Source organism: Bombus affinis, chromosome 4 (assembly GCF_024516045.1).
Source record: "Bombus affinis isolate iyBomAffi1 chromosome 4, iyBomAffi1.2, whole genome shotgun sequence".
In the NCBI taxonomy this organism is placed as follows: domain Eukaryota; kingdom Metazoa; phylum Arthropoda; class Insecta; order Hymenoptera; family Apidae; genus Bombus; species Bombus affinis.
The window spans coordinates 13,090,391-13,117,340 of NC_066347.1; the positions used below are offsets into that span (position 1 = coordinate 13,090,391).

The 26,950-nt window shown below is 36.8% G+C and overlaps 5 protein-coding genes across 5 annotated transcripts; 2 read left to right on the forward strand and 3 right to left on the reverse strand.

Moving 5' to 3' along the window:
* Positions 1-9,162: 9,162 nt before the first annotated feature.
* On the reverse strand, positions 9,163-9,903 carry LOC126915374 (putative eggshell protein). The gene has a single exon (XM_050719977.1). The coding sequence runs from the start codon at positions 9,901-9,903 to the stop codon at positions 9,163-9,165; it is 741 nt and encodes a 246-aa protein (XP_050575934.1).
* Positions 9,904-12,307: 2,404 nt separating this feature from the next.
* LOC126915132 (histidine-rich glycoprotein-like) lies at positions 12,308-13,557 on the reverse strand. The gene has a single exon (XM_050719566.1). The coding sequence runs from the start codon at positions 13,290-13,292 to the stop codon at positions 12,447-12,449; it is 846 nt and encodes a 281-aa protein (XP_050575523.1). The 5' UTR covers positions 13,293-13,557; the 3' UTR covers positions 12,308-12,446.
* Positions 13,558-14,961: 1,404 nt separating this feature from the next.
* Positions 14,962-16,187, forward strand: LOC126915138 (histidine-rich glycoprotein-like). The gene has a single exon (XM_050719573.1). It carries the CDS (start codon positions 15,354-15,356, stop codon positions 16,095-16,097), a length of 744 nt encoding a protein of 247 aa, XP_050575530.1. The 5' UTR covers positions 14,962-15,353; the 3' UTR covers positions 16,098-16,187.
* A 143-nt stretch (positions 16,188-16,330) lies between these two features.
* LOC126915115 (sarcoplasmic reticulum histidine-rich calcium-binding protein-like) lies at positions 16,331-18,828 on the reverse strand. Its single transcript, XM_050719528.1, has 2 exons — positions 17,841-18,828; positions 16,331-17,459 (listed from the first exon to the last, which is right to left on the reverse strand). Exons 1-2 carry the CDS (start codon positions 18,628-18,630, stop codon positions 16,978-16,980), a joined length of 1,272 nt encoding a protein of 423 aa, XP_050575485.1. The 5' UTR covers positions 18,631-18,828; the 3' UTR covers positions 16,331-16,977.
* A 5,044-nt stretch (positions 18,829-23,872) lies between these two features.
* On the forward strand, positions 23,873-26,745 carry LOC126915375 (uncharacterized). The gene is made up of 4 exons (XM_050719978.1): positions 23,873-23,950; positions 24,675-24,828; positions 25,706-26,208; positions 26,529-26,745. The coding sequence occupies exons 2-4, from the start codon at positions 24,694-24,696 to the stop codon at positions 26,743-26,745; spliced, it is 855 nt and encodes a 284-aa protein (XP_050575935.1). The 5' UTR covers positions 23,873-23,950; positions 24,675-24,693.
* The last annotated feature ends 205 nt before the right edge of the window (positions 26,746-26,950 follow it).

The window sequence follows — 26,950 nt, forward strand, 5'->3', positions numbered from 1 at the left end:
TTTGTTAACAAAGAGAAATAATAAATTAATATTTTTATACAACGTCCCAATGTATTTAATAAAATAATTTCGTCCCAAGATGTTTGTCAGCTAAATACTCAAATTCGTAGAGTTCTTTCTTGAAGAATTACGTCAAGAAACAAAATCAAGGAAATATATCGATATACCGAACAAATTGAAATTCATATCGAATTAATATGTAAGAGTAAAAATATGTTACAAAAATACAGTTAAGATCTTTTGACTAACTGTTCGTATTTTGTAAAAAGAAAGACACGTTATATCGTTATATCTATAGCCATATGCGCTTTTAATTAGAAAGACGAAAATTAATCATTGTCGCTAGTAAATAGAAGAAACTCCTTTATGCGTTAAGGAGTTAAACGTTACATTAGGTCTGTATAGTCGTTATTCACGCCACTCGTTATTTACGCTGAAAGCGTTTAATATCTGAAATATTTTACAAGCGTCAGTTTTAAGTTCTTCCAAAGTGACGGCGAAATAATGTATCATGGAACGATATATATCATGGCCGGTATTGTGTAAATACATTATGTAAATAGACGCGCGGATATAGTGGCTGCAAGCACGAGAAAAAACACCGATATAGCGTGCCGCGTTGCTCTCTTTTCACTTTCCCTGCGGTGCTCTGCAAATAAGTTTCTTCGAGGCACATATTTGTCTCATAATATCGCCATTAATCAAACTGAAACGCGGCGTATACCTTTCTTGCCGAATTTTCGATGAAATTTTCATCGTTCGTTCGTTCGATCGAATGAAAAAGTTTCCGCGCGTCGGATACCGTTTCAATGGCCTTGCCAATTAAAACCAAATTGGCTCAACATTTTATACGAAATTCCATTATACGTTAATATTCATGCTTTGTTATACGATATTTCTCAGAATTGTTGTCTGAACATCTCCATATATTTGACAGCACGTAATTCGATTATAAAATTGCAGATGTCAGAAATGCGATGATTTGATATTTTATAATCGTTGTTATAGAATGTTATGACACGATGAAGCTCACCTTTCGAAATTATTACCCGATAGTGAAATTGCGGCTTTATAAAAGTTCATAAACGCAATCGTGTTTACGAGGATAATTCAAAAGGTGGAATACAAGGATTTGTTTCATCCTCTAAATAGAATGACAAGTATTATACTTTTGATGCTTCAGGATCAGGATTTCTCTCTGTTTACCCATCCAGCAGTCTGTTGCATATAATCCCACGCCTTCGAAAAGTTTATTTACACGAGGCAACGGGTTTGTAACGCAACGAGAAACGCGTGGCCGCGTTTACACACTGTCATCGGTGGTGTGTGCTCTGGCAAGGAAGCGCCTACGGTAATAACGAGAACGAAAAACAATGTGTTCGGCGCGAAATTGGAGCTGCAATCGAAAAAAGCACACCAATCCCGTGTGCAGTCCGTTCGGGATTTTAATCAAACGCGATTGCGTTCGTCTGTAATCCGGACAATTTCGCTATTTATGCGAGCGCGTCCCCAATACGGTGGGAAATTGTTTCGTGTAATGCAATAAAGGCCTTTCCATCACGAATCGTTCATGCACACTCGAAAAATTTAATTCAAACCTGTCGCTAGTTCAAACGATCGACGGAACGATCACGTAGCTCGCCAATTAAATCGTATCGTAAGAAAATTTCATTGCTTTCCTACGAGATATGAAGTACTTTCTGCGTAAAAAATTCACCGATTGGCTTATATCTTTTAACGAATAATACCCCCAAACACTCAATACGTCGAAACAAAATATAATTATTTAATCGTAGAAACGTATCTCTCGATAGGCATGGAAAATTTTTATTTTTGTATTTATAATCACAAAGTTAATACATAGAATTCAATTATGTTGTTGTCATTTGAGATAACAGTGATCTCGATTTTATTTTTCGATGTAACAGGTTTGTAACATTCATTGATCATACTACGTTCTCGTGGTCCGTAAGCTGGCAATTTAGGAACATTCTATTACATTTGTTATAAAGAAAATATGTTATAAATGTGGGGTTTTCGTTAGAAATGTTAGGCGCGTAATAATTAATAAGTATAACAAAAGCCAATGACAATGTTCCTGGGCTCAATAACGAATCCACGGTCAACGGGTAAACTCTTTGTACAATGGAATACATTTTGTAGCACGCAGACAGGTTAACTCAGACGCTGGCTTACTTTCAGACTGGCTGCCAAGACGATGACAGTAAACTCTCCAAGATGATTGCAAAATAAAAGACAGATACACATTTGTCAATTACATATTAATCGGGAATATCAACGAATTCCCAAGCGCCGTAACTAGGCAGTTCCGCGTAAACCAACGTTGCTCCTGATCGAGATTTGATTGTTTATACAGCGTGTCCCTCAACATCGGTACTTCCTCTGTAAGACATTTCGTTCATCCCGTGACCGTGGCTACGTTCGGCGATCAGTTATGTCACCTCGAGCCCAAGTATTGGGGATCTTCCTAAAGAAAGGCCCGATGTCCCTACATCTCCGACATAAATCTTATCTACTTTATAAAGAAAATATAATGGAATTTGCAATACTAATACCAGTAACAAATAGTCTAGAAGGATGTACAGAGTCACGGAAACTTATATGTCCATCGTACATTAAATATTATTATTATAGCTTATTATTATATAAGTTTTAAAAATATGAAATTATATTATATATATAATATCGCTAACATGCCTATACTTGAAGTAATATCAAAGTCCATTAAAAAGGAGGTCTGTTAATCGATCGCGCGGGAGTATACCGTATGTTTCGCGTTATACAACAGCACAATAGATATCCTGCGACGATTATCGATCACTCGGACTTCATCTTATAAGAACATTCGCCTTTTAATTGCGCTATTTCGTTATGCACGTATTATCCATTGGCCAGATTTTCGAAATAATAAGAACGAACTCTCAAACAATGTAAGCTTATCCGGAGCATTTAATCCAGGTGGCTTATATCATAAAAACCTTTCTTCCGCAGTCTTATCGTGCAATTTTCAATAGAGAAAGAGGGGAATTGCAACTACACGAATCGTTTATTATCATATTTTACTGATTTCTGAACATTTTATCAAAGAATTGCCGATTAATACGCAATTATTTTGTTATTACATCCATTACCTTAGGTCGAAAATTTGTATTTCTCGTAACTTTCGTCCCATCTTTTTCGAATATCATATTTCGCAATTGTAAACAGAATCAGAGGTACTCTGTTTTTCCATTGAAATAAAAATTATATTTCAGATTATTTAATTGAGATCCGACAGGACATACACGAAGTTTACTTTTAAAACAGACAATGAAAATCATCTGGTAATGTTGATTTTTCGAAATTGATTCGATACTGGCGAACCTTCGCCGGAAGATTGCAAATGTATTTTAATTTCTGATTTTTTCGTTACCGATTCAATTTTTCTCGAAGTAAAACAAACAAAATTCTTGTACTCTGGTTTACAAATGGAAACACGTGTATCTTCCTGTTTATCTTGCAAAATAGATAAAATTGAATGATTTGAGTTTCCACGAGAAAAACCAGTTATCGTATTTGCACGTAAAAATGATTCAAACTTCATGCTACACACCCGTACGCCTTCTCCGGAAACCTTATTTACGTATTCTGTTTATGCGTGTTCGCGCTGCACTTAGAAACGCCAAAGAGGTTTCAAAATTCACGCCCGTCTTCATACTAACGTCTTATTCAAAAGCAAACAGAATACACATAGTAGAATATGTTTTATTATACAGTTACATTTTCCTATAGTGAAACACTACAGCACATGAATATCTGCTTGATAATAATCAGACCAGTGAAAATTTTATTTGAAATAAAAACAAAGAATTATAATTTCGAATAATGAGCCATTCCAACCTACTTTCATTTTTAAAATAATATGGAAAATATCATTTTTTGTGTATTAAGACTAAATAATCTTCTCCTTCAATTAATAAGAATCTTCTCTTTTAATTAAATAAAATAACGAACAATTTGGGTTTTAATAGTAATCTTCCAAACGTTTCATTTAGATGGAAGATTTTAGAAACTAGAAACCTGGAAAAAAATACCGTAAAACGTTGCAAGAACAACTTTGGAATCATTCTTGTGCCAAAACATTTTGACATAGGTTTAAGAGAAATACGAGATATAAGCAAATGGATATTAAAGTTTAAAGTATAAATATATGACAATAAGTAGAATACTTAAAAATACTCAAACTTGTCAAGAAATCAATTTAGTGTCTTGTACAGTTGGTTCATTTTTTAGAAGAAACTTTCATCTCGAAGATCAATCACGTTTCTTATGTTTGTCTCGGGCACACATAGTCAAAATTCGTAATCTTTTGAATGGAGCCAAAAAATTAGTAGTTCGAGAGAAGCTTTGAGTCTGGAAATGATTCAAATCGATCGTTCGCTGGTATTTAAAGGAAACGTGATTGACGCTGCGTATTTGTACAGAGACATAAATGGCATTAACTTATTGGATAATCTAATATTAACTCATCGCGTGTCAATTTTCATTTCGCATCGGTCAATTAGGTGTTTCATTCGTAACAGGTCATCGATAAGTGTAAGTCTGTGGTGTCCATGTCTCATGCATATTTTCGTATTCTCGACGCGGCTTTTCACCGGTCCCAGTCGGAATTTACACGTTCCCTTTAATTTAAACGCTTTCCATTGTCCTCGGCTCGCATACTAAGTCCTCGTTACCCGCTAGTTGCGTGCCGGTATAAACTCTATTAGCAGCTTCGTTCGCGACTCGATTTCATTAAAACAAAACCGGTTGTCGGGTTCCTATGGAACGCTCGCACGTTTCAGCCCATTCCTTTGCGAATTATCTGGTGACGACGTGCCTACGTTATTCGGGGAATTAATAAGTTAGACCTGCGAAGGTCTCGGTTAGGTTACTAATTCAATGTGTCTGTCGTTTACACTGACAATCAAATAGATCCAGACTATCGAAGAGGCATCGCAATCCTGCTATCAATGGTATCAAGAAATGACTATTGCACTGACCGATGTAAAAGTTACTGAATTAATTTATGTTTTTCAATTAATTATTTCCTCAATATTTTATGATATCAATAATGTATCAAGCCTGTGCAAACAACAGCAAGAAATCATTTCTCTCTCTTAATGTCTATAGACAGATAATGTACATGTTAAACATAAAGAAATCGAATTGATCAGAGTAATCATTAATTTAACTAACTAGCCAGTGAATAAAGATCATGATCGCTACAGAGCTTTAATACTTTCCGGTTATAACGTTTAATATGCTATTACTATGTAAATTTAATAATTTTCGTTGTAATTCTCGTGTACATTAAATTACATGTACATGTTCAAATGTCAGACTCAAACACCTTGCAGTTGTAATTATACATAGCACTAAATCCTCCAAAGCTCCTTCCTAAAAGCTCCAAATCTTTTCATTTAAATAATAAAAATTCGACGAGAGTTCAATAAACTAAAAAATCAATAGAAATTCGTTTAAGGAATTCTAATGAAAATAATTTAATCTATAATGAAATATTTCTTGACATTAGGTATATTTTCCATTATTATGATTAATGAAACTGTTTGACGTAATAATTATTCTATCAACAAATTTTAAACGAGGGCAATGTTCGCGCAAATTTTCTACGCGTCCCTGGAAAATAATTTGATTCGTATAATCAAACAGTAAAGAACAACTTTTGCGACGAAAAACGTAATGCAGTAATAAATGAAAATTAACTGAACGACAGAAATCAAGCAGAACTCTCTAGGGATAATCCTCTTTTAGTTTGGTGAAAATGTTCCCGCGTTAACTAACGTTTTATAAATTGAGCAGGAAAGTTCTGCTACGCCTCGTTCTTAATTTGATACGAACGAATAGTCAACAACCATGTACAACATTTAGAAACAAAATAGAATTCGTGTTTAGCGATACTTTATCTTATTCGCAGCGAAAAATTATTAATTAATCCCAAACATTCTACTACCGATATTAATTTCACGATACAGCAGAAAATTATAACGACAATATTAGTACCATTTCATGGAGTAAAATTTCATTCGCTAAAAAATCAAATGATAAAATTAAAATACGATGTGAACTTAAAACTAGAACCTGTGATACGAATCTGATCTGACTAGCAGAGAATTCAGTGATACGAATGTCAGGATTGAATTGAACAAGTATCGATAATTAGATGAAAAAGAAAGACTTAATTATAATATCGGTCGTCTACAGTATGGAATAATGATTTTAAAGGATCTGTATAATTTCTCCATTATTATTCCTATCTTTCTTCCCTAATTCATTTAAATTATTTCCTAACTTTAGCCGATTTATTCGTAAGCATGCCAACATTTATAAACAGTTACGTAAAATCGAATTCAATTTTCCTTTTCATCGCTCACTAAATTTATTCGAAGAGTTGCATCCAGATATTTCGAAGTAAACATAAAATTCACATTTGAGCTCACTCGTACAAGACAGGCTGTAAATTTCTCCTCTTCTAGGAAAATCCACAACTCTGCTTCTTCTTTACCGCGATCGATTGAATTTAGATCTGTAGCCGATGCGAAAGAGGTTTCCGGCAATGGGAAACACGGTAAGAAAATACGAACAATGTCGAGCAACCGAGCAACTGAAATTAAATGTGGTAATTTCGCAAGAGCAACGTCTTCGTCGGACGAAGAAAAAGATAAATTACCGATGTACAGTTGATTGATCTTGCGGAGCCAGGATAGTTCGTTAAGTGAATAAGAAAGCTTCTAATCGAACGCGATCGAATTTACTCGAAGAAGTCCGTTGCACTCTCCTTGTTTCCGGTTCGTTGGTAAAAACTCTTCGACGTCCATCGAAAGAAACACTCGTGAGTTGACAACGACGTGCCGTGAAAGAATCGAGAAACACGATTCACGGGTGCTTTTCCACGAGATAACAAAATAAGATGTAATTGAAATGTAAAGAATATGGCAATGAAGCGATATTTTATTTCTTCGTTCTGATAAAATTGCGTTATCAATGTTTTATAGAGGTTGAGGTCGGAAAGGGAATGAAATACGATTGAATTTGATAAGAAATACAAATGCAGCTGTATAAAATGTCTACGTAAGTGTTTCGATATCCTCGTGGATCATTGTATATGTAAAATTTAGATTATTTTTCTATATCCTCCGGTGAAATTGAATATAAACAAGGTAAGCTGAAACTTTGATTTAAGAATAATTCAAATTGAAGTAGGTTAAATAAAGTGTATAATTGAATAAAATTTTTTACGAGAATGAATTCAGAAAAGACGTAAAATGAGATTGAAGTTGATTAAGGTTATATGAAAAGGATATATGCTCTTGAGATTTACTTTATGCGAAATAAACTGAAACTCTGATTAAAGAATAGCTCAAAAAATCGAGGGGATTAAATCCCCGTAAACTTTACGTTGACGCTTTATAAAACTGCTACAAAAGAAATTACGGTTTTTAACTGAATTCCCTCTTGAATTTTTTACTTACGTATCGAGTCTCCAGAATTTTATCGTCCTCCGTTTCTCACTCGTCAAATTACCACGAATTTATTTTACATCTCAGCGTCGCTAATTAACACAACAACGGTTCCAGCCAAAAAACGAGCCGTTCCAATAAAAGAAATCAACAAAAGGCGAAAAGAGAAACAGAGTAGAAAATAAGAAAAAAGAATATTCCAATGTCTCTGTCGCGAATATTTAACCACGAGAGAAACCGATAAATCGCGGGCATCTACCGCGTATAAATTCCGGGAACGAGATAGTTGCGATGAAAAATTCTGTCCCGCGGCCGCGAAATTGCTCCGTACGAGTGGCTCGTTGGCGCGGCGAGCCGCGGTTAATTTTTCTCGTTGTTCGTATCACAGCGACAACAGGCTCTCCGCGACGAGACGACTACGAGGACGAGTGAATCGACGACGATGCTCGACAGTGCTCATTAATTTCGTTGAACGACAGGATTATTGTGCGATCGATCAAAAAGTACCAGAGCGAAATGGATTCGCTTCTCGCCCTTTTAACGCGCGCGTCTCCGGGAGTGTACAGCATGGTCGTTCGAGATCTACGAGCACGGGCACGACCGTTTCCTCCTTTTCTTTTGCGAGTCGCACGACCACTCCAATTAGATTAATTAAGCCAGCCACACGTACATGCGTCACGGGATAAAACAATGGCCTCGGGTGTTTCTGGCGAAGCGACGGGGTGGAAAGGGAGGGAAGAGGGGCCACACAGTGGTGGAATTGTCACACGCCAGAGAATTTCAAGTAGATCCACTCGCTTGTATGCAATCTCCGGCCGAGAATGGGCAAGCGGCGTGATCGTGCGGCCTGCTGTAACATCCACGCTGCCCTAAAAGAAGCGTATAAAGCTCCGTTAATCCGTGTCTGGTGCACCGGAATCCAGTCTAGATAGACCCACGAATGGCCGCGGCAATTTCATTTGCAGAGGGTGGAATCGTTAATCAAACCCGTGGCACGGTGAATGCGCTAGAAGCCTGGCGACTATGCTCGTGCCCGTCGCCACTGGTCCACGTTTTTTTCCTTCTCTGTATATGAAATATATTTGTACCTGTATTTGTATGTTTACGTTTGTGTAGGTAGGTAATGCACATGGCGTGATAAAACGAAAATGCTGCGAAGAAAATGAGAAAAAAGAGGGAAATATGTATATGGATGTTTGTACGAGCCGGTTGCGTGTATAACGTTGCACGTTTCAAAAGGAGTCCTGCCATCGCGGCAGCACTTATGTCCTCGACTCCTCTCGTCATGCAGGACGTAAAAATTTATTGGGACGCGTTGAAATTTTAAATAGTACCAACCCGGTTACCGTGCACGTGTTTTTCGAGATTCCTGCTACAATTTGCTTTCTGCGCTCCTAAGTAGGTTAGAATATAAAATTGACTTTATTAAATGATTTAACGTTTCGATGAAGTTCTCTTTTACGTCCGTTTCCATCGCATACTGTGGCTGCAAAAGGTATTGGCACACCGCTGTATTTATTTAACATATAATACAATATAAATGTACTACAAATAAAGAATCCACCATGATATATAAATACATGCATACATTTAATTAGAATAAGATCTATTTTATCAAAAGAATTAATAAAATATAAGAGAATTAGTACTCTATCTTATGTATCCACCTCCAGCTGCGATCACTTGAATCCTTTTTACCGTCAAGATAATCGTTGTAATAATAATCTTGGTGATCTTCGTTGCCACTGTATCCCTTATGATCTCTACAATGGTGTCCTTGTTCGTCATAATCTCTTTTACCATAATGATCCGTCTCGTGTTCATCGTAATCGTGACGATCATCCTTATAATCTGCACCTTTCTCTTCCTCGTGACCATAACGATAACCGTCATCTTCCTCGTCGAAATCAAAATCATGCTCTTCATCGTAAAACTCGTTGTGATTCTGATATTCGTCTAATTCCTCTACGTCGTGACGACCATGGGTGCTGTGTCCATTGTCATAATGGTCATTGTCGAGGAACTTTTCACCCTTTTCACTTTCCCTACCTTCGTGATGTTCATCGTAACGATCGTTGTCATGATGATAGTACGTCTTCCCTTCGCCATCATCGCCGTAATACCCGTAACCTTTGTCCAAGTTATCGTGACCTTTGGTAACTTTGTCCGCTTCGTGATAACATTTGTAGCCCGTATCGGCGTGATCACTAGCTTTGCCTTGGTGAATAGCGTAACGATCGTTACCACCACGTTCCTCGTGTCGATGGAAATGAAAGGTAGCCGCTGGTTGCAGATCCTCGTAATTAATGCTCGTCGCGAAACTCACGGGCGCCAAAATAGCCAGAAGTATCAACAGACATGGACCTCCACGTACGGCAAACATATCGGTTTTCTTTAATCTCCTGTTGGCCGAGTTCCTATTTTTTGAAGAGGGCGCAAATGTGTATCTAAAGTTGGGCGATACGGTTGATTGGAAGAGTATATATTGATTCGCGGTTAGTGCTTCGTGTTTCGTCGTATTTTTCTTAGGCGAGTGGTTCTGAAAGTACAGCTCGGAAAAAGATTTGCTTTGCCTTTCTTTTTTAGGTGAGGGAAAATCAAATTTGGAAATTGTATCGTACGTAGGTGGAAACGATCGGTGGATCGCGCGACGTGCAGTTTCATAACGTAATAACATTTTTCTATCGATTCGACATGAATTAATCGTACTGAGTATTGATCATTCGAGAATAGCAATGGAAGTGATGAAGATAATGAAAAAGTAGCTTCGTGTACATTGGAAACTTTGCGTATTTCTTTTTTATTTCTGTGGTTTGTATTATAATATTTTATATTTCTATTTCCACCACCGTATACATTCACTCTAACATACCTTCACTCTACCTGAGAAATTGACATATCAAAAATTACGAAATCCATATTCCCTTAAAAACCAGAAATAGTATATAAGCAAGGAAATTAGTTAAAAAAGACTATTACTCTTCACAAGAGATTCTGTATTTAAGGTGTCTTCCATCGTCATTTTCTTTACCTGTCACAGAGTTTTGCAGCGGGTTCACAGCGTAAATGTAGTCCAGCGAAATAGCCAGTGCGAAGAATTCGTTTGCGAATATTCGTTCGGAAATGTTACGCGCCAAGTGAACGAAACTGGCGATATTACGGCAATGTAGTTGGCTGTTACAGCCAATATGATGCGAATGCGCGAAAATCTAACGTTTATATGTCTTTCACCTCGATGTACCGTATAATCACTGTTAGGAAAAACATGCAAAATTTAACCAACGTGACCTCCGTGAAGGGAGAGAGCATTGCCTGATGTCCGATCCATGCTATGTTGGAAAACACATTTGCTACGTGTTACGGAAGTTAACGGACTGTCGTGTGAATTCGAATGTTTTGTAATTCGGTTTGTCTACCTGGCCGTAACGAGAGAAATTATATAATTTCGGTTGCGAAATATCGATATGTTGCATTAAATAATGACTTAGTCACTGACTGTTTCTAATTTATCGTTTAGTACAGATACGCTACATTATGTTTTACAGAATTCGTGCACGTTCCAAAAAAGTGTATGAAACATTTATCAGATTTAGGAACATTGTTTAATACCTATATAAATGATATATAAGAAATATATAATATCATATTGTTAAATAGATTGTTTAAGCTGGCGTCATGCAGTGCTTTACAACGATTGCTTGACTTTTGAGAAAAAGACAATTTTAACCATTTTCTGTTACCTAATTTTTCGGGTTTCTAGATCCTTAAGAATATGCATTCTTAAGATCCTTAAGAATAATCATCCTTAAGAATAGCATTCTTCAGGATGGCAGAGATTACTAACTACTGTGTAAATGTTATCATATCACATTTAAATAATTTGTATATATATGGTAGGTGATATTAGTTAAGTTAATGAAAATGTTTAAGTTCTAATTCAGAATCTTGAAGAATTAGAACTCAGAAACTTAAGAAAAAGCTAAGAAAATAAGTAACTGGAAATGTTCGAAATTGTGACCTTTTCTAGCCAAACAGCTGTTTTGAAATACCGTACGCCCTGAAGAAATTAAGAAAGCAGAGAAGGGTGGAAATAGACAGAGAAAGTGAATTTTGTCCTGATGTATATGTATCTCTTTAACCATAACAATATCAAAATATTTGAAATTCAATTTACTAGGTCAGGGAATCAGTTTGTTAAAGAAATCGCTATATATAGATTTTTGATTCGTGATATCGGTATTTAATGTTGCCGCCATTTGTAAAAGGATCTAGATCAATCCCGTCTGCTATTAATTCTGGAACCTAGATTGCTTTACATTGTTTCCTATAGCGTAGTTGTTGCAGTCGAAGTGTGATTGCATTACGTGGAATCCGTAGTCATTGTAACTGTTCGCGTGGAAACCTATTGATTCCTCAACTGATCTCTACATTCCCTGGTATATATGTAGAGAGAGATTGTAAAGATACGAGATTCATGTTTCAATGAGATTGAGTTAAGAGAACAAATCAATAATTCGTGACGAAATTTACGATAATCGATATAACGAGAGTTTTTATCAATTTTCTACATGAGATATAGACTAATGCAAAATCATTATTTCCCGAAATTCAGTTGTATACACTGTCCTAGTACTTTTACTTACTCTTATTGAACTCCCTATTGAACTCCTTTTAATTAATCGCTCTTTTTATAATCTGTTCAGATAGAAAACAAATTCAGAACCTTAAAGACATAAAATTATACAAAAGGTATGAAGGAATATATTCCAAAGAACAAAGGGAGAAAATTTAATCGTTAAGGGACGGTTTTATTATTAAAACAAAACATGACGATTCACATTTCAATGTCTAAAATTAATCAACGATGTAGTAAAAAACAATTGAGACAACAAATATAAGAAAATTTCATTGCATTTGTTGCTTCTTTTAATGGTGTCCACCATGTCCACCGCCCCCGCCACCGCCACCGTGACCGCCGCCACCATGGCCACCACCGCCACCGCCACCTCCATGGCCGCCTCCACCACCGCCGCCACCGCCACTCGAATATCCATGTTTCTTTCCTCCATGGTGCTCCTCCTTTTTCCCATAATCCTCGTGATGCGAATAATGATCATCATGTCCATGTTTTCCATGGTAACCTTTATGATCATCATCGTAATGTCCCTTATCAAAGTGACCCTTCTTTCCATGATGATCCTCATGATGTCCAGAATGATGATGACCACCCTTCTTGTGATGTCCATCCTTACTCTCATGGTGTCCATAATGATCACCATGTTTCTCGTGATGACCTCCCTTGTGGTAATCATCATAGAATTTGTGCTCTTTGTGATATTCATCCTTATGGGCTTTGTGATGATAACCATGGGTCTTCTCACCTTTCTTGTGACCCTTTTTGTGTCCATATTTTGAACCCTTGTGCTCATCCCCATGCTCATGGTGGTGCCCGTGCTCTTCGTGCTCATCGTGGTGTCCCTTTTTGTGCCCACCATGTTCTTCGTGATGACCTTCATCGTGATCCTTACCATAATGACCATGATCACCTTTGTCATGATGATGCTCATGTTTGTACCCTTTTTCACCCTTTTCACCATGTTCATCATGATGGTGTCCATGATGGTCGTGACCACCACCTTCCTCATGATGGTGACCATGGTGGCTTGCTGACATTTCGAGGTCTCTTTTATTCCTCAGCTCCCTCGCCATGGATAAGGAGATAAACGTACAGATCACGGCTAAGCCGAGATACGGCCATAAACTCTTCGCCATGTTGGTTGCTTTGTAGACCAACGAGTGCTATCGACTGATCACATCGCTTTAAAGCAAAGCTTATATACCTACCGTCATAGTCGCGTTTCATACGTAACCGCTTTCGTTCGTTCGAATCGTTGCTCTCTGGTACTATACATCACCGCTGAGTGTTGTTCGAATAAACTTTTATTGGGAATAAAATTTTATTTGTTCATTCGTTCGTTATTTGATTTCAATCCCATATTTGTTTATTTGTTTATTCGTCCGCTGGTTATTCCAGATCTTCTTTGTTTTATTTAATCTATTTTTCGTAATAAAATCTAAAATTACTATCGAATTGAAATATATAATTAGATTATCTAGATAAATATCGTAATGTAAGTCTACCGATATTTGAAATTTTTTTTTTAAATTTCTTAAGATAGATACGCACAATATACATCAGATTTAAATAACTTTTTTCGGAAAAAACTATACGCTTAAATCAAATTGAAATAAAATTAAGCAAAGAAAGAAATCTATTTGTACTTTCCTGCAAATTTCAGATCATGAATGACTCTACTATACGTCGCAAGTAAAGAAATACGCTATAAACAATTATCTATAAATAACAAATTATTGAAATTCATTCGTCATCATTTTGTTTGCAGCATTGTTTATAGCATTGTCGTATATCTTTCCAAGTCTCACATTGTTGTTCGTATAATCTTGATAGAGATTACTTTTTCGAGTAGGATAGAGACGTTAAATAGCAAATATTGATTGCGTTAACAGGCTTTTTCCAAACGACTAGGAATAGTCAGCGTTTTTCTTCATCTATGGAGTAATTAACTGTGAAATAAATTAACGTTATTTACTCGAGACACGGGAAGTACAGCGACAAATCAAGCATCGCTAACGCGACACTCGATAAGAAGCCAATCAATTTGTAGACGGCTGAATAACGGTAGAACGTTTATTACAAAACAGCCGAGTAATATGAAAATATTTCACCGTTCACCGAACTTCTTTCTGCAACGATAGTTTCTCGCTTTCGTTCCCGATTCAGTATTGGGCAAAAGTTATTTCGACTGACAAATAAAAAGATGTACGAATCAATCGAACATAGATCGTAACATCGAATCGAAATCAAAATTTTCACAAAGGGGCCGAATAAATTGCTTTTTGAAAGGAATGAACGAATAAATCAAATATCAAATGAACGAAAAATTTTATTATATTCTCGTAATTGAAGTTTGTTTCGACGAAATTATTCAATTAATTACTGATTATTGGAGATGAAAGTTTACTGCCTAAACTTCTTTCATTCTTGTCACAGATTTCTATCGATGATATGAACGTAAGAAATGGAAATATTTCACTTTCGACATAACAATTATGTCCTGTGCAGAACGAAGAGATGAACTGTGTTCGCAAAGGGACGGCACGATCGTTTATATATATTGTTGAACAATATTTGTACCCGTACATATTCGCATTGATAAATCTAAAATTTTATACTTATATTACATTTATGTCATATTTGTATCATATCTACATGTACACAACTAAATCCGAAATAAAATTTTTTTAACCACCCTACGAGTAATTGTAAAAATGAAAAATCACTAATACAAAAACAAATGCATAATACAAAGTTCTTTGATATAGTTAACATTCTAGATCATGGTGAAAAATCCAAATTTATTAAAAAATAGAAAGTACCGAAAATCAGCCCAAAATTACGAAAGAACACATTGTCTGCATAATAACTGAGAAAAAACGTAGACGAGAGAAAAGTATTGTTTACATGTGTCTATATCTTACCAACAGTTTGGACTAGCAATCTAGTTGCATAACGGTCTCGTTTGACGGCGCCGATTCGATCGAAATCGATGAATTGCCAACTGAACGGGTTAAGGAGACGTTACTTTCGCAACACGGTAAAGAGCCAGCGACGGAACCGCTGCTTCCTTAATATCGATTATTCCCCGTTCGATATATAATCCGAGCGTGGTTGCCGGATTAATCATACCGAGCGCAGCGTCGGAGTCGAACGTATCGATTGTATCGATCGAATTCCGACCGATCAGCACCGCTATGAAGTCTCGTTTAGCGATTTGTCTATTGTTCGCTTGTATCGTCTGTCAGTTGAGCTCGGTCGTTGCGCGAGAGATCTACAAGGAAGACGATGATCTAGCTGTGGCAGCCTCCCATCATCATCATCATCACGAAGAGGGTGGTGGTGGAGAGCATCATTCTGATCATTACAGCAATCACGGTGATAAGGGTGAGAAAGGCTACAAGTCGTCTCACCATCAAGAGAAAGGGGAAAAGGGACATCATGACAAAGATCATCACAGTGGTCATTACGACGAGGGTGAAGGTCACAAGAAGAGTCATCATCATGACGATGGTTATTATTCTGAACACCATAAAGGAGAAAAGGGGGAGAAAGGACACAAATTCCACGAAGAAGGTCACTATGGAAAAGGACACAAGACGAAGGGACACCACGAAGTTCATAAATTAGACGAATTTAAGAAGGACAAAGAATTCTTCGATGAACACCATGATTCTGGACACCATGAAGATCATGGTGGTCATTACCACGAACATGGTCACAAGAAGGGTGGACACTTTAAGAAGGGACATCATGATCACGGAGATCACGAGGATCATTATGGAAAGAAAGGACATTATGAAAAGGGACACCATCATCACGATGATAAAGGACATAAGAGCGAAGGTGGGCACGATGAGCATCATAGTCATCACTCTCATCATGGCAAGAAAGGAGGACACGATGATCACAAGTCGTGGGGATTCAAGAAAGGGCATTAAGCATGATTCGTATTGATTGTTATGTTTGTTGAACATCGTGTTATGTTGATCTTTGTATCCGATCGAAATAAATACAATTTCTAAAAGAAAGTTATTTGGTTTGAAATGAACTATTTTCTTGCTTGTAAGATTGTTTGTTGTTTAGGTAGAGTTAGCTATCGCGATCATGTGATTTTGTTTCTATGAAAAATACGATCAATTTATATTATAGGGTAAACATTAAAATACTTGGATCCTTTATGATGTTTATTACAATTGTAGTTTACTTGAGTTAACATCAATTACTATTTTAAATTATAACGACTTAAAAGAATTCTTAAATAGTTATTAATTTTGTTCTATCACAAACTCTACCGAGATACGATAAGTCTATTTATAAAAATCTTCATTTATTTGAATAGCAGAGTGAAACGGTCTAGGATTCAGCGGTTATGTCAAAACGTTTGTTTAGCAATACTTCTGTGGTACTTGACAGATTCGAATCTATCGATTCGTAGTAAGTTTCTCAATACTTAAAGTTTTTGCATTAGACACGTTACGCTACACTAGCAGCCCTTAAAAAATTAGGTCAATAACACTTTCTAAATTTACATTTTCCAGTTACATCACTCGATTAAGTAACAGTATTTTTGCCCTAACAATTTAAATTCCGCATTTCAAATTATTCCTGATCTACTTTTGCAGTTAAGTACCAAGTATTTTAGACATTTTTAGACATATCTAGACAAACAATTTTGACATAAAGATTAATATTAGGAAGAATCACAATAGTTATGCTCTATTTTTTTTATTATTATTATTATGGAACGCAGTTTACGATATAAACAAAACAATAACACGGCTTATAATATCACTGATACAGTAAATGATACGATATCGATCAATCATCTCCTTTATGGAACTTGTATATTCTATCCGATTTTGAACCCTCTTCGACATTATAATCCTCGTGGTTTGAATAATGCGATTTTTCGCCTTCTTCGACCTGTTGACCTTGGTCCTGGTTGTCATAGTGTCCCTTATCGTAACTTCCTTTCTCTCCATGATCTTGATAATCACGTCCAGAAGAATGATGTCCGCCTTTCTTAAAATCACCCTCGTCGGTCTTGTAACCTTTGTCGAATTCCTCGTGCTCCTCGAAATCACCCTTCTTATAATCATCGTCGTAAAAGTCCGTCTCCTTCTTGTATTCATCCTTGTGATAGACATTGTGGAAACCATTAGTTTTCTGCCCCTTCTTATGGTAGGACGAATGCCCGTAACTACTTCCTTCTTTGCCTTTCTCTGCCTCCTCGCGGGAACCATGTTTTTCATCTTCGACCACGTGTCCTTTTTTGTGTTTACCTCCGTTCTTATGGTATCCTGAACATTTAACAGCGATTATGCGAATGCAGATTCACTTTACTACGAGAGTATTGATTACGAATCAAGTATACTACAATTTACAAATAGGAGCATTTGCACGTGCTACTAAAATTTCATTTTTTCTTCTTAACCCATTAACGACCAAGCAGTCGAATAATGTTAAAAGATCGCATGCTCATTGTTAAAAAGCCTGAAGGAAGTAAGTTATTGTGGTAAACAACTAAAAACTTTTACTCCAAAATCGTATTAAAATAATGGATATATTACGAAAGTCCAGATATTAGAGGAAAGAATTTGACAGTAATATCGAACTATAATATCAACGAACATAACTTCGCATGATCATCATATACAACAAACGTTCAAAAGACAACAAACCTTCCTCGTGTCCATTATCGTCGCTACCAGATTCCGCTTTACTAAACTCTTTCTCCTTTTTATATCCCTTCTCTCCCTTCACCACTTTCTTCGAATACTCTTCATTCGCGTGTTTCTCTCCCTTTCCTTCCTCCAAAAAACCTTCATCACCCTTAGATCCACCGATTGCCTCATGATCGTAACCATCACCATGGTCGAACGTTTTCATCGATCCACCGTGATATCCATCGTGAATCTCTCCATCGATATCATCCCGATGATCAATCTCTTCCTCTCCTCCTTCCTCGTCGCTATCATCCTCCATACTTTCCTCGTTACCATGATCCTCGACGCCACTCTTCTCCTCTGTTTCTTCTTTGTCATTCCCCTCGTTCTCGACGACCTTTCCATCAACGTAATACGGGACGCGTAGCAGAGGCTTGGTAGGGGCCACTGAGTGATCCAGCGATCGCTCGTTACCGTAATTGACAGTTCCTTGGTGGTTGGAGCGCAGAACATCCTCGGTGCTTACATAGGGGTGCAAAAGCGTCGTTTCAGGAACACTGTGTGCAACAGGTGTAGCAACGTACTGCACGACGTCCGGTGCATGGTAGTACCGTCCACTTCCGTGATTGCTGTACTGCACGTAGTAAACCGGAATACCCTGTTGCTGATTGTACACGTAGCCACTGGCCGTCCCGTCGAGATCCTCCGCCATCATCTTCGTCAACGTCATACGCTCGTTCGCCGTTGGAGCAGCGTTGCTCCGGCAAGTTAGAAGGAACACGCACACTAGTGCTCTGGATAACATTTTATGGTAACACAGATGTACAGCAATTGGTATAGTCGGCAAATTTAAATAAGAGAATCTAATACCAATATTAGTTGAGTAACGTACGACGAACGAGTTGCTTTAAGAAATTAAACGTTCGCCTGATTGATCTGTGGTTAGTGTTATTGCCAGTGAACCGGAATACACACTGGTATGTCTATGAATCGGCGACTTCGCCTTATATATACACGTGATTCGCTGGGTGAATAAGGGATCGTAGAGTGGAACCGAGAGTATTCCACGGTCGAGCTCGATAATTCAAGTACACCGTGTTATTGACGGCTACCCGGCCTGTCCGCCGTGCGTTCTAGGGAAGCATGGGTGATTTGCGTAATGCATCGATATGACACTGGCATGGCCATTGACCGATCGCTTGTCCCCTTTGGGATACCTTTGGTCATCGTCATCGAGGATTCTATCGGGTTTTAATGTCGCAAGATACTTAACTCCTCCTTAACTTTTTTATTCTCAAGTTACTATTTGTATGAAATACTATATATGGAATACTATTTATATTATATGAAAAGTATAAGTGATTTATGCAGAAATGTTGATATTTAGGAACGTGTAGAAATATACAGAAATTTACAAATAGAATATAAGATAATTATAATTTCATGGTTAGCCTCGACTGGAAGTAAGATTGTAAAAACCAAAGGGGGTAGTAGATAAATCTTAAATTGTTAATTTAGCGATGGGTAACGCGATACTTTTAAGAATCTGCGAAGTTATAGTGGAATTATACAAAGTTTAATTTAAATAAAATATTATATATTATGGTCGCATAATATCCAAATCGACAATAAAAAATTTACGCAATTTGTTGTCTTTAGAAAAGCAGCACGTGCAAGCATGAAACCGAATGGTAATGTGGAATTCTGAAATTTGGATGTAATTTGAAATGGAGGACTTTATGATACTGGCAGGATCATTGACATTCGTGACGTTCTATTACTCGCGAACACGTTCGACAGCGTGAAAAGGAAGCCAGAGGCGATTCGAGCGGCAATTATTTGCAGCTCAATGTTGCTGCTTGATTGGTTCCGTAGGATCGGACGAGGAATTTTAAAAAGCAATTTTTAACAACACAGCAGAATCGAGTTTACCAATGTGCAAAACACGATGAGTCTAATGGAAGCTTATGCCTCGTAAAAGTTGAATTATAAGAAACATCGGTGTTATGCAATGAAATTCTCGCAGTGTTACAAATTCACACGAAATGTTGGTAGTAGTATTATAGATATTTACTATAAAAGTTAATACTTTACTATTGATCCTTCTATTCCAGCATAAATTATTTTTTAGTTCTATTATTTTGTCATTTTTAAGTACAGTATTATTTTTATATTTAAGGTAGTACAGATAACTTAAATTTAATTTACATTTATCTCACTAAGATCTTCAATAAATGTCTAAATCCATAAACGATCGTATGTATAATCTTATTAATTACTGAACATCCTACTATTTAACGAAGTTCTTCAAATAATCATCTCATCCCACTAACCTAAAATCTACTCTTGTGTAAACTCGGCCGTTTACAACATTAAACTCCGTAAGTTCTCAAAGACACTACACTTTCTCACAGAAGAAACCGCAATTCTTATGTAAAGGACGCAAAGGAAAGTGCCGAAACACCTATCGTTTCTCTAATCCCACCACGCCTATTATCTACCCAAGGCTGGCATAGTTTCTCTCCAATTCTAAAGGAGCATCGAACGCTAGATTAAGCACAGGACCTTGCACGCTCGATCGTATAAAAAGAAGTCCGAGGTCACGCAAAAATTTCATAAAATCGTCAAAACTTCCACAGAGCCTATTCTTTTCGATGCATGGCTTCTGCAGCCATCCTGAGCGAGAGGCGATCGTGTCGATCGCTCGAGCGGACCGCATGATATATAAAAGAGCTCGGCTGATTTCGTCGCGATTACAGTAGAACCGAAAGTGTTTCCGTGAGCTGGCGTGTCCCGAACGGCATCCAGCAAAACGACCCAGAACAACGAGAATACTATTATCTATCCAACATGTATATAATTTAAATTGAAATCTTAAATTTTGGAAGAACAATTAGAATGTTAAAATGAGGCTAACGTGTATATAATTTAAATTCAATTCATTTGAATTCAAAATTCAAAATTCAAAATTCAAAATTCGGCATTCAAAATTCAAAATTGAAATCGAATAAGTTTTGGAGCCAAAATAAATTATTGGTCATTTCACCAAGAAAATGAGAATCTTCAGAGAGTGGCATACTATTAATGCAGCGTTCTGCATATATGTGTACTCGACGATCATAATCAGTATCACGCAAGCTGATAAATTGCATCATGACGTTTGGGAGAGATATGAATCAAAAAGTATTGAGAAGAAACAAGCTTTCAAAGAAAGCGATGACGAACCATCCTATAGAACGAGCTTTCAGAAGATGTTGATCCCCATAAAAGAACCACGTGTGGATAAGAATTTCCGAATGTTTCGAATGCCTTTGGAGCCAGACGCGGAGATACTGCCGGCTCACTACACGGGTGTCAAGCCTCCCGGAGTTGATCATATGGAACTGAAACACGCAGACTCTCAAATTTCTCAAACCGTTCCCAAAATTGAATCTTTGAAGAAGTTCGAACAGGCCGGTAATCAACAACTGTCTAAAAACCAAGAATTTGCGAGTGTAACTGGTGAAAAGGGATATCAGAAGGCCTCTTCGTTTGAGAAAGCATATAAAGGTGACAGCTTGAAGAAAAAAGAGAAGACACGATATATTGAAGCCGGTGGAAAGAAGAAAGTTCACGAGAATAGGGAAAACAATTCAGGTCAAAGGGCAGAACAGATTGGAAGTAAAAAAGGAGGCAAACATAAAAAGAAAGACAGCAGTCAGGTGGATCACAAGGCAGCTGGTTATCGTAACGTTTATCACAAAGACGAGTATAAGAAGAATCATGATTTTTACGATAATGATGATCACGGCGGTCATTCGAAGGAACATGGAAGATATAAAGAGAAATACGTTACTATCGAAGGCAAATTCAAGAAGGGTGACGCTCACGATTTCAGCTTCGACGAATCAGAACTTCGTAAGCGGAAAATATCGGGGAACTCCCAAGCTGGTGGAGAAACCAAAGGTCACAAGGCTCGGCGTAGTTACGGTTGATACTTTAAAAATTGCCAGGGATTCGCAAAGCAGGCAAACAGAAACGTCGGTGAGAGGTTTGGCTTCGGTCAAATGGAAGCGCGTTTACTCGCGTGCGCTTTTCACGGAGGCTGAAACTATTTGCGTGTACAGAAAGAGCGTAGATCTTATTTGTTAAAATAAATTGAAAATGTGTTGTGATTCGTTGCTGCTTTATGAATATGCCTGTCTTTAATTTATTACGCGTTAGTTTACCCTGCAAACATATTGATATTTATAATGCGATAAGTCGATAATTGAGAGAGATTGTATTATATGTGCTAATTAATTGTTTAGGTATTGCGATATATTCGGGTAATTACAACGCAATTTGTAGATCGATATTACTGTGAAGTTTTTTCAATTTTTACAAATTGCTACCTATTTTGTATGTTAAAGATGGACCTATATGTTATATATGAATAACTTTTATATTATAAAATATTTCACATCGTGGGATGTTTCTTTTAATTTGATATATTTGTACAATTATTAATGTACGGTTGATGAACGTATTTGATTTCATCTTCTTCATTCTGGATTTTATGTTTCGTATTTAATTAAAAACGCTTTATACTTGAAGGAAATTTTTACAAGAAAGATACTCCACGTTTAAAAACACTCGCTTTAAGATGGGAGGAAAATTCGTTTACATTTGTGGAACATATATTTCCGTCCATTTCTCTTCACCTTAACTGGAATAGCAACCTTCCTAGCGATCTAGAATTTCTCATTTCGAGTGTCATTGATTCGACAGGCGAATCTGGAGATCCAAAATACACTCTCGCATTCGCCGCTGCTTCATCAGGAACGTATTGTTCAGTTTCCTTTTTTCATCGCTGGTTTTATTTATGTGATGCACGGGATCCCCTCGTTTCACGTGTCAGCAAGCCTTGATTAATGGATATTAATAATGCTCGGCATTGTTACACCGATAAATTGTAATCTTTCGGTGTATCGGATGAAGTGAGAATAAAAGAGAATAATTGATGCAAGCACGTTTACTTTTATATATAGATATATGTACATATATATAAATAAATATATATACATATAGCATTGTCTCGTTATCTTTGTTCGAACATACGATAGTCTACAGTCCTCGTGTACCTGTGAATGCTTCTAAATTGAGTAAGCAGGTTTGTTTTCTCTTAGAAGTGTTATTTTTAGAGATTTATAGCGCGTTTGGTTTAGATCGCGATATAATAACAACCACCATATTTTCATATCTATTGATGGATATTACATAATATGTACTTTTATGCTCGAACTTTTTATGTCTTAAAGTTGCTTTCGTTTCGAGCGAAAAAAGAGCTTTCAGTGTTTCAAAAGAATTTTCTACGTGAGATGGAAACAAAAGATCAGGCATGTGAACAACGATTCTTTCTTATCTACCAATAAACACGAAGTTTATAAAAAAACTGCCTAGTTACTCTAAAAGAAATATCTACACAAAGTTTCTCTTACTTTATACGTTCAATATTATTCCGTTGAACGACTAACACAAACTTCTCTGTCTGAAGAAAGAGACCGGTCGAAGTCAGGAAGGATTTCATTCAAATCCAAACATTTGCCCCTTGTAACGAAAGCAGAATATTCCTAAAGCAACCATTTGCACCTTTAATAAAATCAGAAACATGTAGGTAACTTACGTGAAACAAGCCCGTATCCGGTGACCCATTTAACAATTTCTGTATCTCTATTTCGCTACCCCTTTGCGTTCCTCTATCTTACGTACGTTCAGGCGCGAGCGTATGATTCGCGCTGAATGTATATCGTAGCTATACACTTGTCTCTACGATACCTAAGTGCATACGCGTTTGTAGACCGGCAGAAATCTTGATGTGCTAGTGCAGAGTTACGAATTCTCTCGATCTTGTATACGCACACATGTACACGCAACACATTAAGACAAAAGTGGTGTGTGCAGACGCCACTATACGAATATATATGTATGTGTGTGTATTTCCATATAAATCTATGTACGTAACGTATGCGTACGTGTGAGCGCGCGTGCGTATAGATAACCGTATATCAGAGGCGGTGAAACGCGGTGCGAGTAATACATAAATCAGCTGGTCTGCAGGCTGCCATATCATTTTGTACAACGGTCATGAATGAATAGAGCCGTGTGTGAGTTATCGTTTTACCTGCTCTTTCAAAATCTAACGCAGCTCGCGGCTCTTCGCTTTCTCGTACATTTATGTAATTCGCGCGTCACGTGTATCGCGAAGCTCGTATACTGTCATTCACAAATGCGTGAAGTTGCATATATACGAGTAAATTCCGCAACGAAACATAACATAACGTATAACATGATTAATAATTTCTTATGCATATAATAATAATTCAGCGACACGATAGCCTCGACATCGTATCGAATTAGAAAAGCGAAAAAATTAATCCGCTTGATCACTAATGGTAAACGCTATACACGTCGGAGGAGCAAGATTAATACGGTTTTAAAAAATCATATTCGGGGATGATGATGTCGGGTGTTTTTGAGCGCCACCTGGATAATTCGTGTTTGCTGTTTATTTCGACGACGATCAAACAACTCGTTGATTTCACGGTTATCGAATTAATTTATGGGATAATATTTTATTATAACATTAATTTATCTTTGGCGTGAGTTTGTCTCGTAATCTCGTTAACCGAAATATACGTACATACGTACATAGATTTTTTGGCCGACGTTTGAAACATCGAACGATTAAGCGAATCGAGATATAATATTATACGTAGGAGGAGGCGAATCCTCTGCGTATATGTGCGTTTCAATCGATTGCAAGTAAGCTAGATGTAATTTAAAAAATGTGACATAGCGATTGAAGGAAAATGTTATTTTATCGGAAAGGAGCACTGAACGAAATGAAATGGCTGCGTCGCTCTTGAAAATGTATAGTAGTCCCATCCGCAAATGCCTCAAACATGTTTCGAAATACTGTCGAATTGGAAGCAGGAGAGCAACTTTTCATTGTACGGCAAAAAATTTGAGAGTAAAATGCAGCGTAAGTGCACTTTTTGCTATAGTTGTAGATTTAATCTGCAATGGTTACGTATATAACCTATATGGAAGTACGATTACATCGTCGACACTTACATTTACTTTAATAATTGGAAAGCATTGTACAAATTACTTGTGTATGTATAAGTTACTTGTATTTCATCGAAGAAAATATTCATCGCTTCGATCTTCTTATACACACGTGCAATTTTAAAGCTTCTAATATTAAATTAATGTCGTTCACGAATCCAATATACGCTTCCACACATTTAATTTTACTGAAATATGCTTGTTCTCTTGATATAGTATTCTCTATATTATGTTTCAACTTATATCACGACGTTACATATCATAGAAATTGAGGTTAATTTTTATGTGCGTGTAGTTACTATTCTAACCTAAAAACTGATTACAAATTCTAGATGTAATTTCACACTTTACAGTATGTATTTTATTTATAATACACAATTCGTTAATTTTGTCGATTTGTCTATCTCCTTTTTATCCTATCTACAGTGGTGGCCATATAAATACTAACACGTTTCTTCATAATATGAAATAATTATTGCTACATTCGCATGAGTGATGGTTCGTTCAAATAATCAAAATTCAACTGTAATATTTTATTCAAGGTATTACGCATGAATTATGAATTTACTAAAACAACATCCCCGATAACAGTCTAAATCAATAAATCATAACATGTGTAATTTAACATATTACTCAATAAATATTATACTATTTAATGAAACTCTTCAAACAGACGATCATTTTATGCCATCGAGCTAAAAATCCAACAAAAAATACGAACATTTACAAAAGATCCTACTTATATCTTTGAAAATTCCTGTGTACTTACAAACTAATCAATGGATTTTCAGGATAAACCATTTTTCACAACTCGTTTGGCTCTACCTCCCGATTACGAGAACGTAGCAGATTTCATGTGCGAAGCATACTACAAACACGAACCGGTAGTCATCAACATCGGTCTCGGAGGTACAGAGGCTCCACCTATTTGGAGACGTATGATGCTAGAACAAGTAAAGGCCGGATACTCGATCATCGCTGAGAATCGAGAGAACTGTATAATTGGTGCTGCCCTAAATTGTATAACGGACCATAACGAACTGAAAATGTTATGTAAATTGGCAAGATGCTGCGAGGACGGACCTCTTCGCGATCTTATCGAATTTTTCGCTTTCGTATTCGAAGCACCTAGACTTTGGGAACGTTTTCCCGTAAGACTCGTCTTTGAACAATGCAGTTTAGCAGTAAGTTGTGAGTATCAGGGTTTAGGAATCGCCAAAAGATTGATCCAGGAAAGCTGGCACTTGGCACGCGACTGTGGCTATCGATTGTTCAGACTAGATTGCAATAGCAGGTAATGCACAAAAGCTTTCGTAACGACGAAATGTCGTGTAAAAGTGTTAAAAACTATCTGGAAGTCGATCGGTTGAAATTTAGCTTGTCAACTATAAAAAGAAAATATTTTGCGATATTCGTTGTCTTATAAGAAAGCAATAAAAGATACGAAAGTTTCATTCCAACTGTATTAAAATAAAATAACTCGAGTACTATCGTCAGCAACTATCTTAGACAAAAAATAACTCTCGTTTTTTTATGTACCAAGGATAAGAAGTTGCATTCTTTTCTTAAATGTATAAGTCCATCAACGATCTAATGAAATTCTTTTCGACACAGCTATTGTGCAAAGATAGCCCAAGGTTTTGGATGGCCAATGATCTGGGATATACCATTCGATCAATATGTCAAAAATGGTAAAGTCATCTTCAACCATGTTAAGGAACCACATACTACGTGTCGCGTCTTCGTTGATCGTTTACGATATTGTAAAACCTACTGTCTTCCTTATAAGGAATGTAAAACAACAACATCTGCTCCGTTCCCAGAAAATTAAAATAAATGTTCTTACATTCTTGCGTTTGTCAATTATTAAAATTGTTAATATTCATCGAAGATGATAATCGATCCTCGGCCTTTTTATTTCCAATCCTGCTACGTTCTTTGGATTATTTTAGGTTCAATAATGTTTCTTTCTTGACAAATCTCTTAAGTTTGCAGAAAGTATAAAAAACTGATTGCTTGGGGTACTTGACATCTCG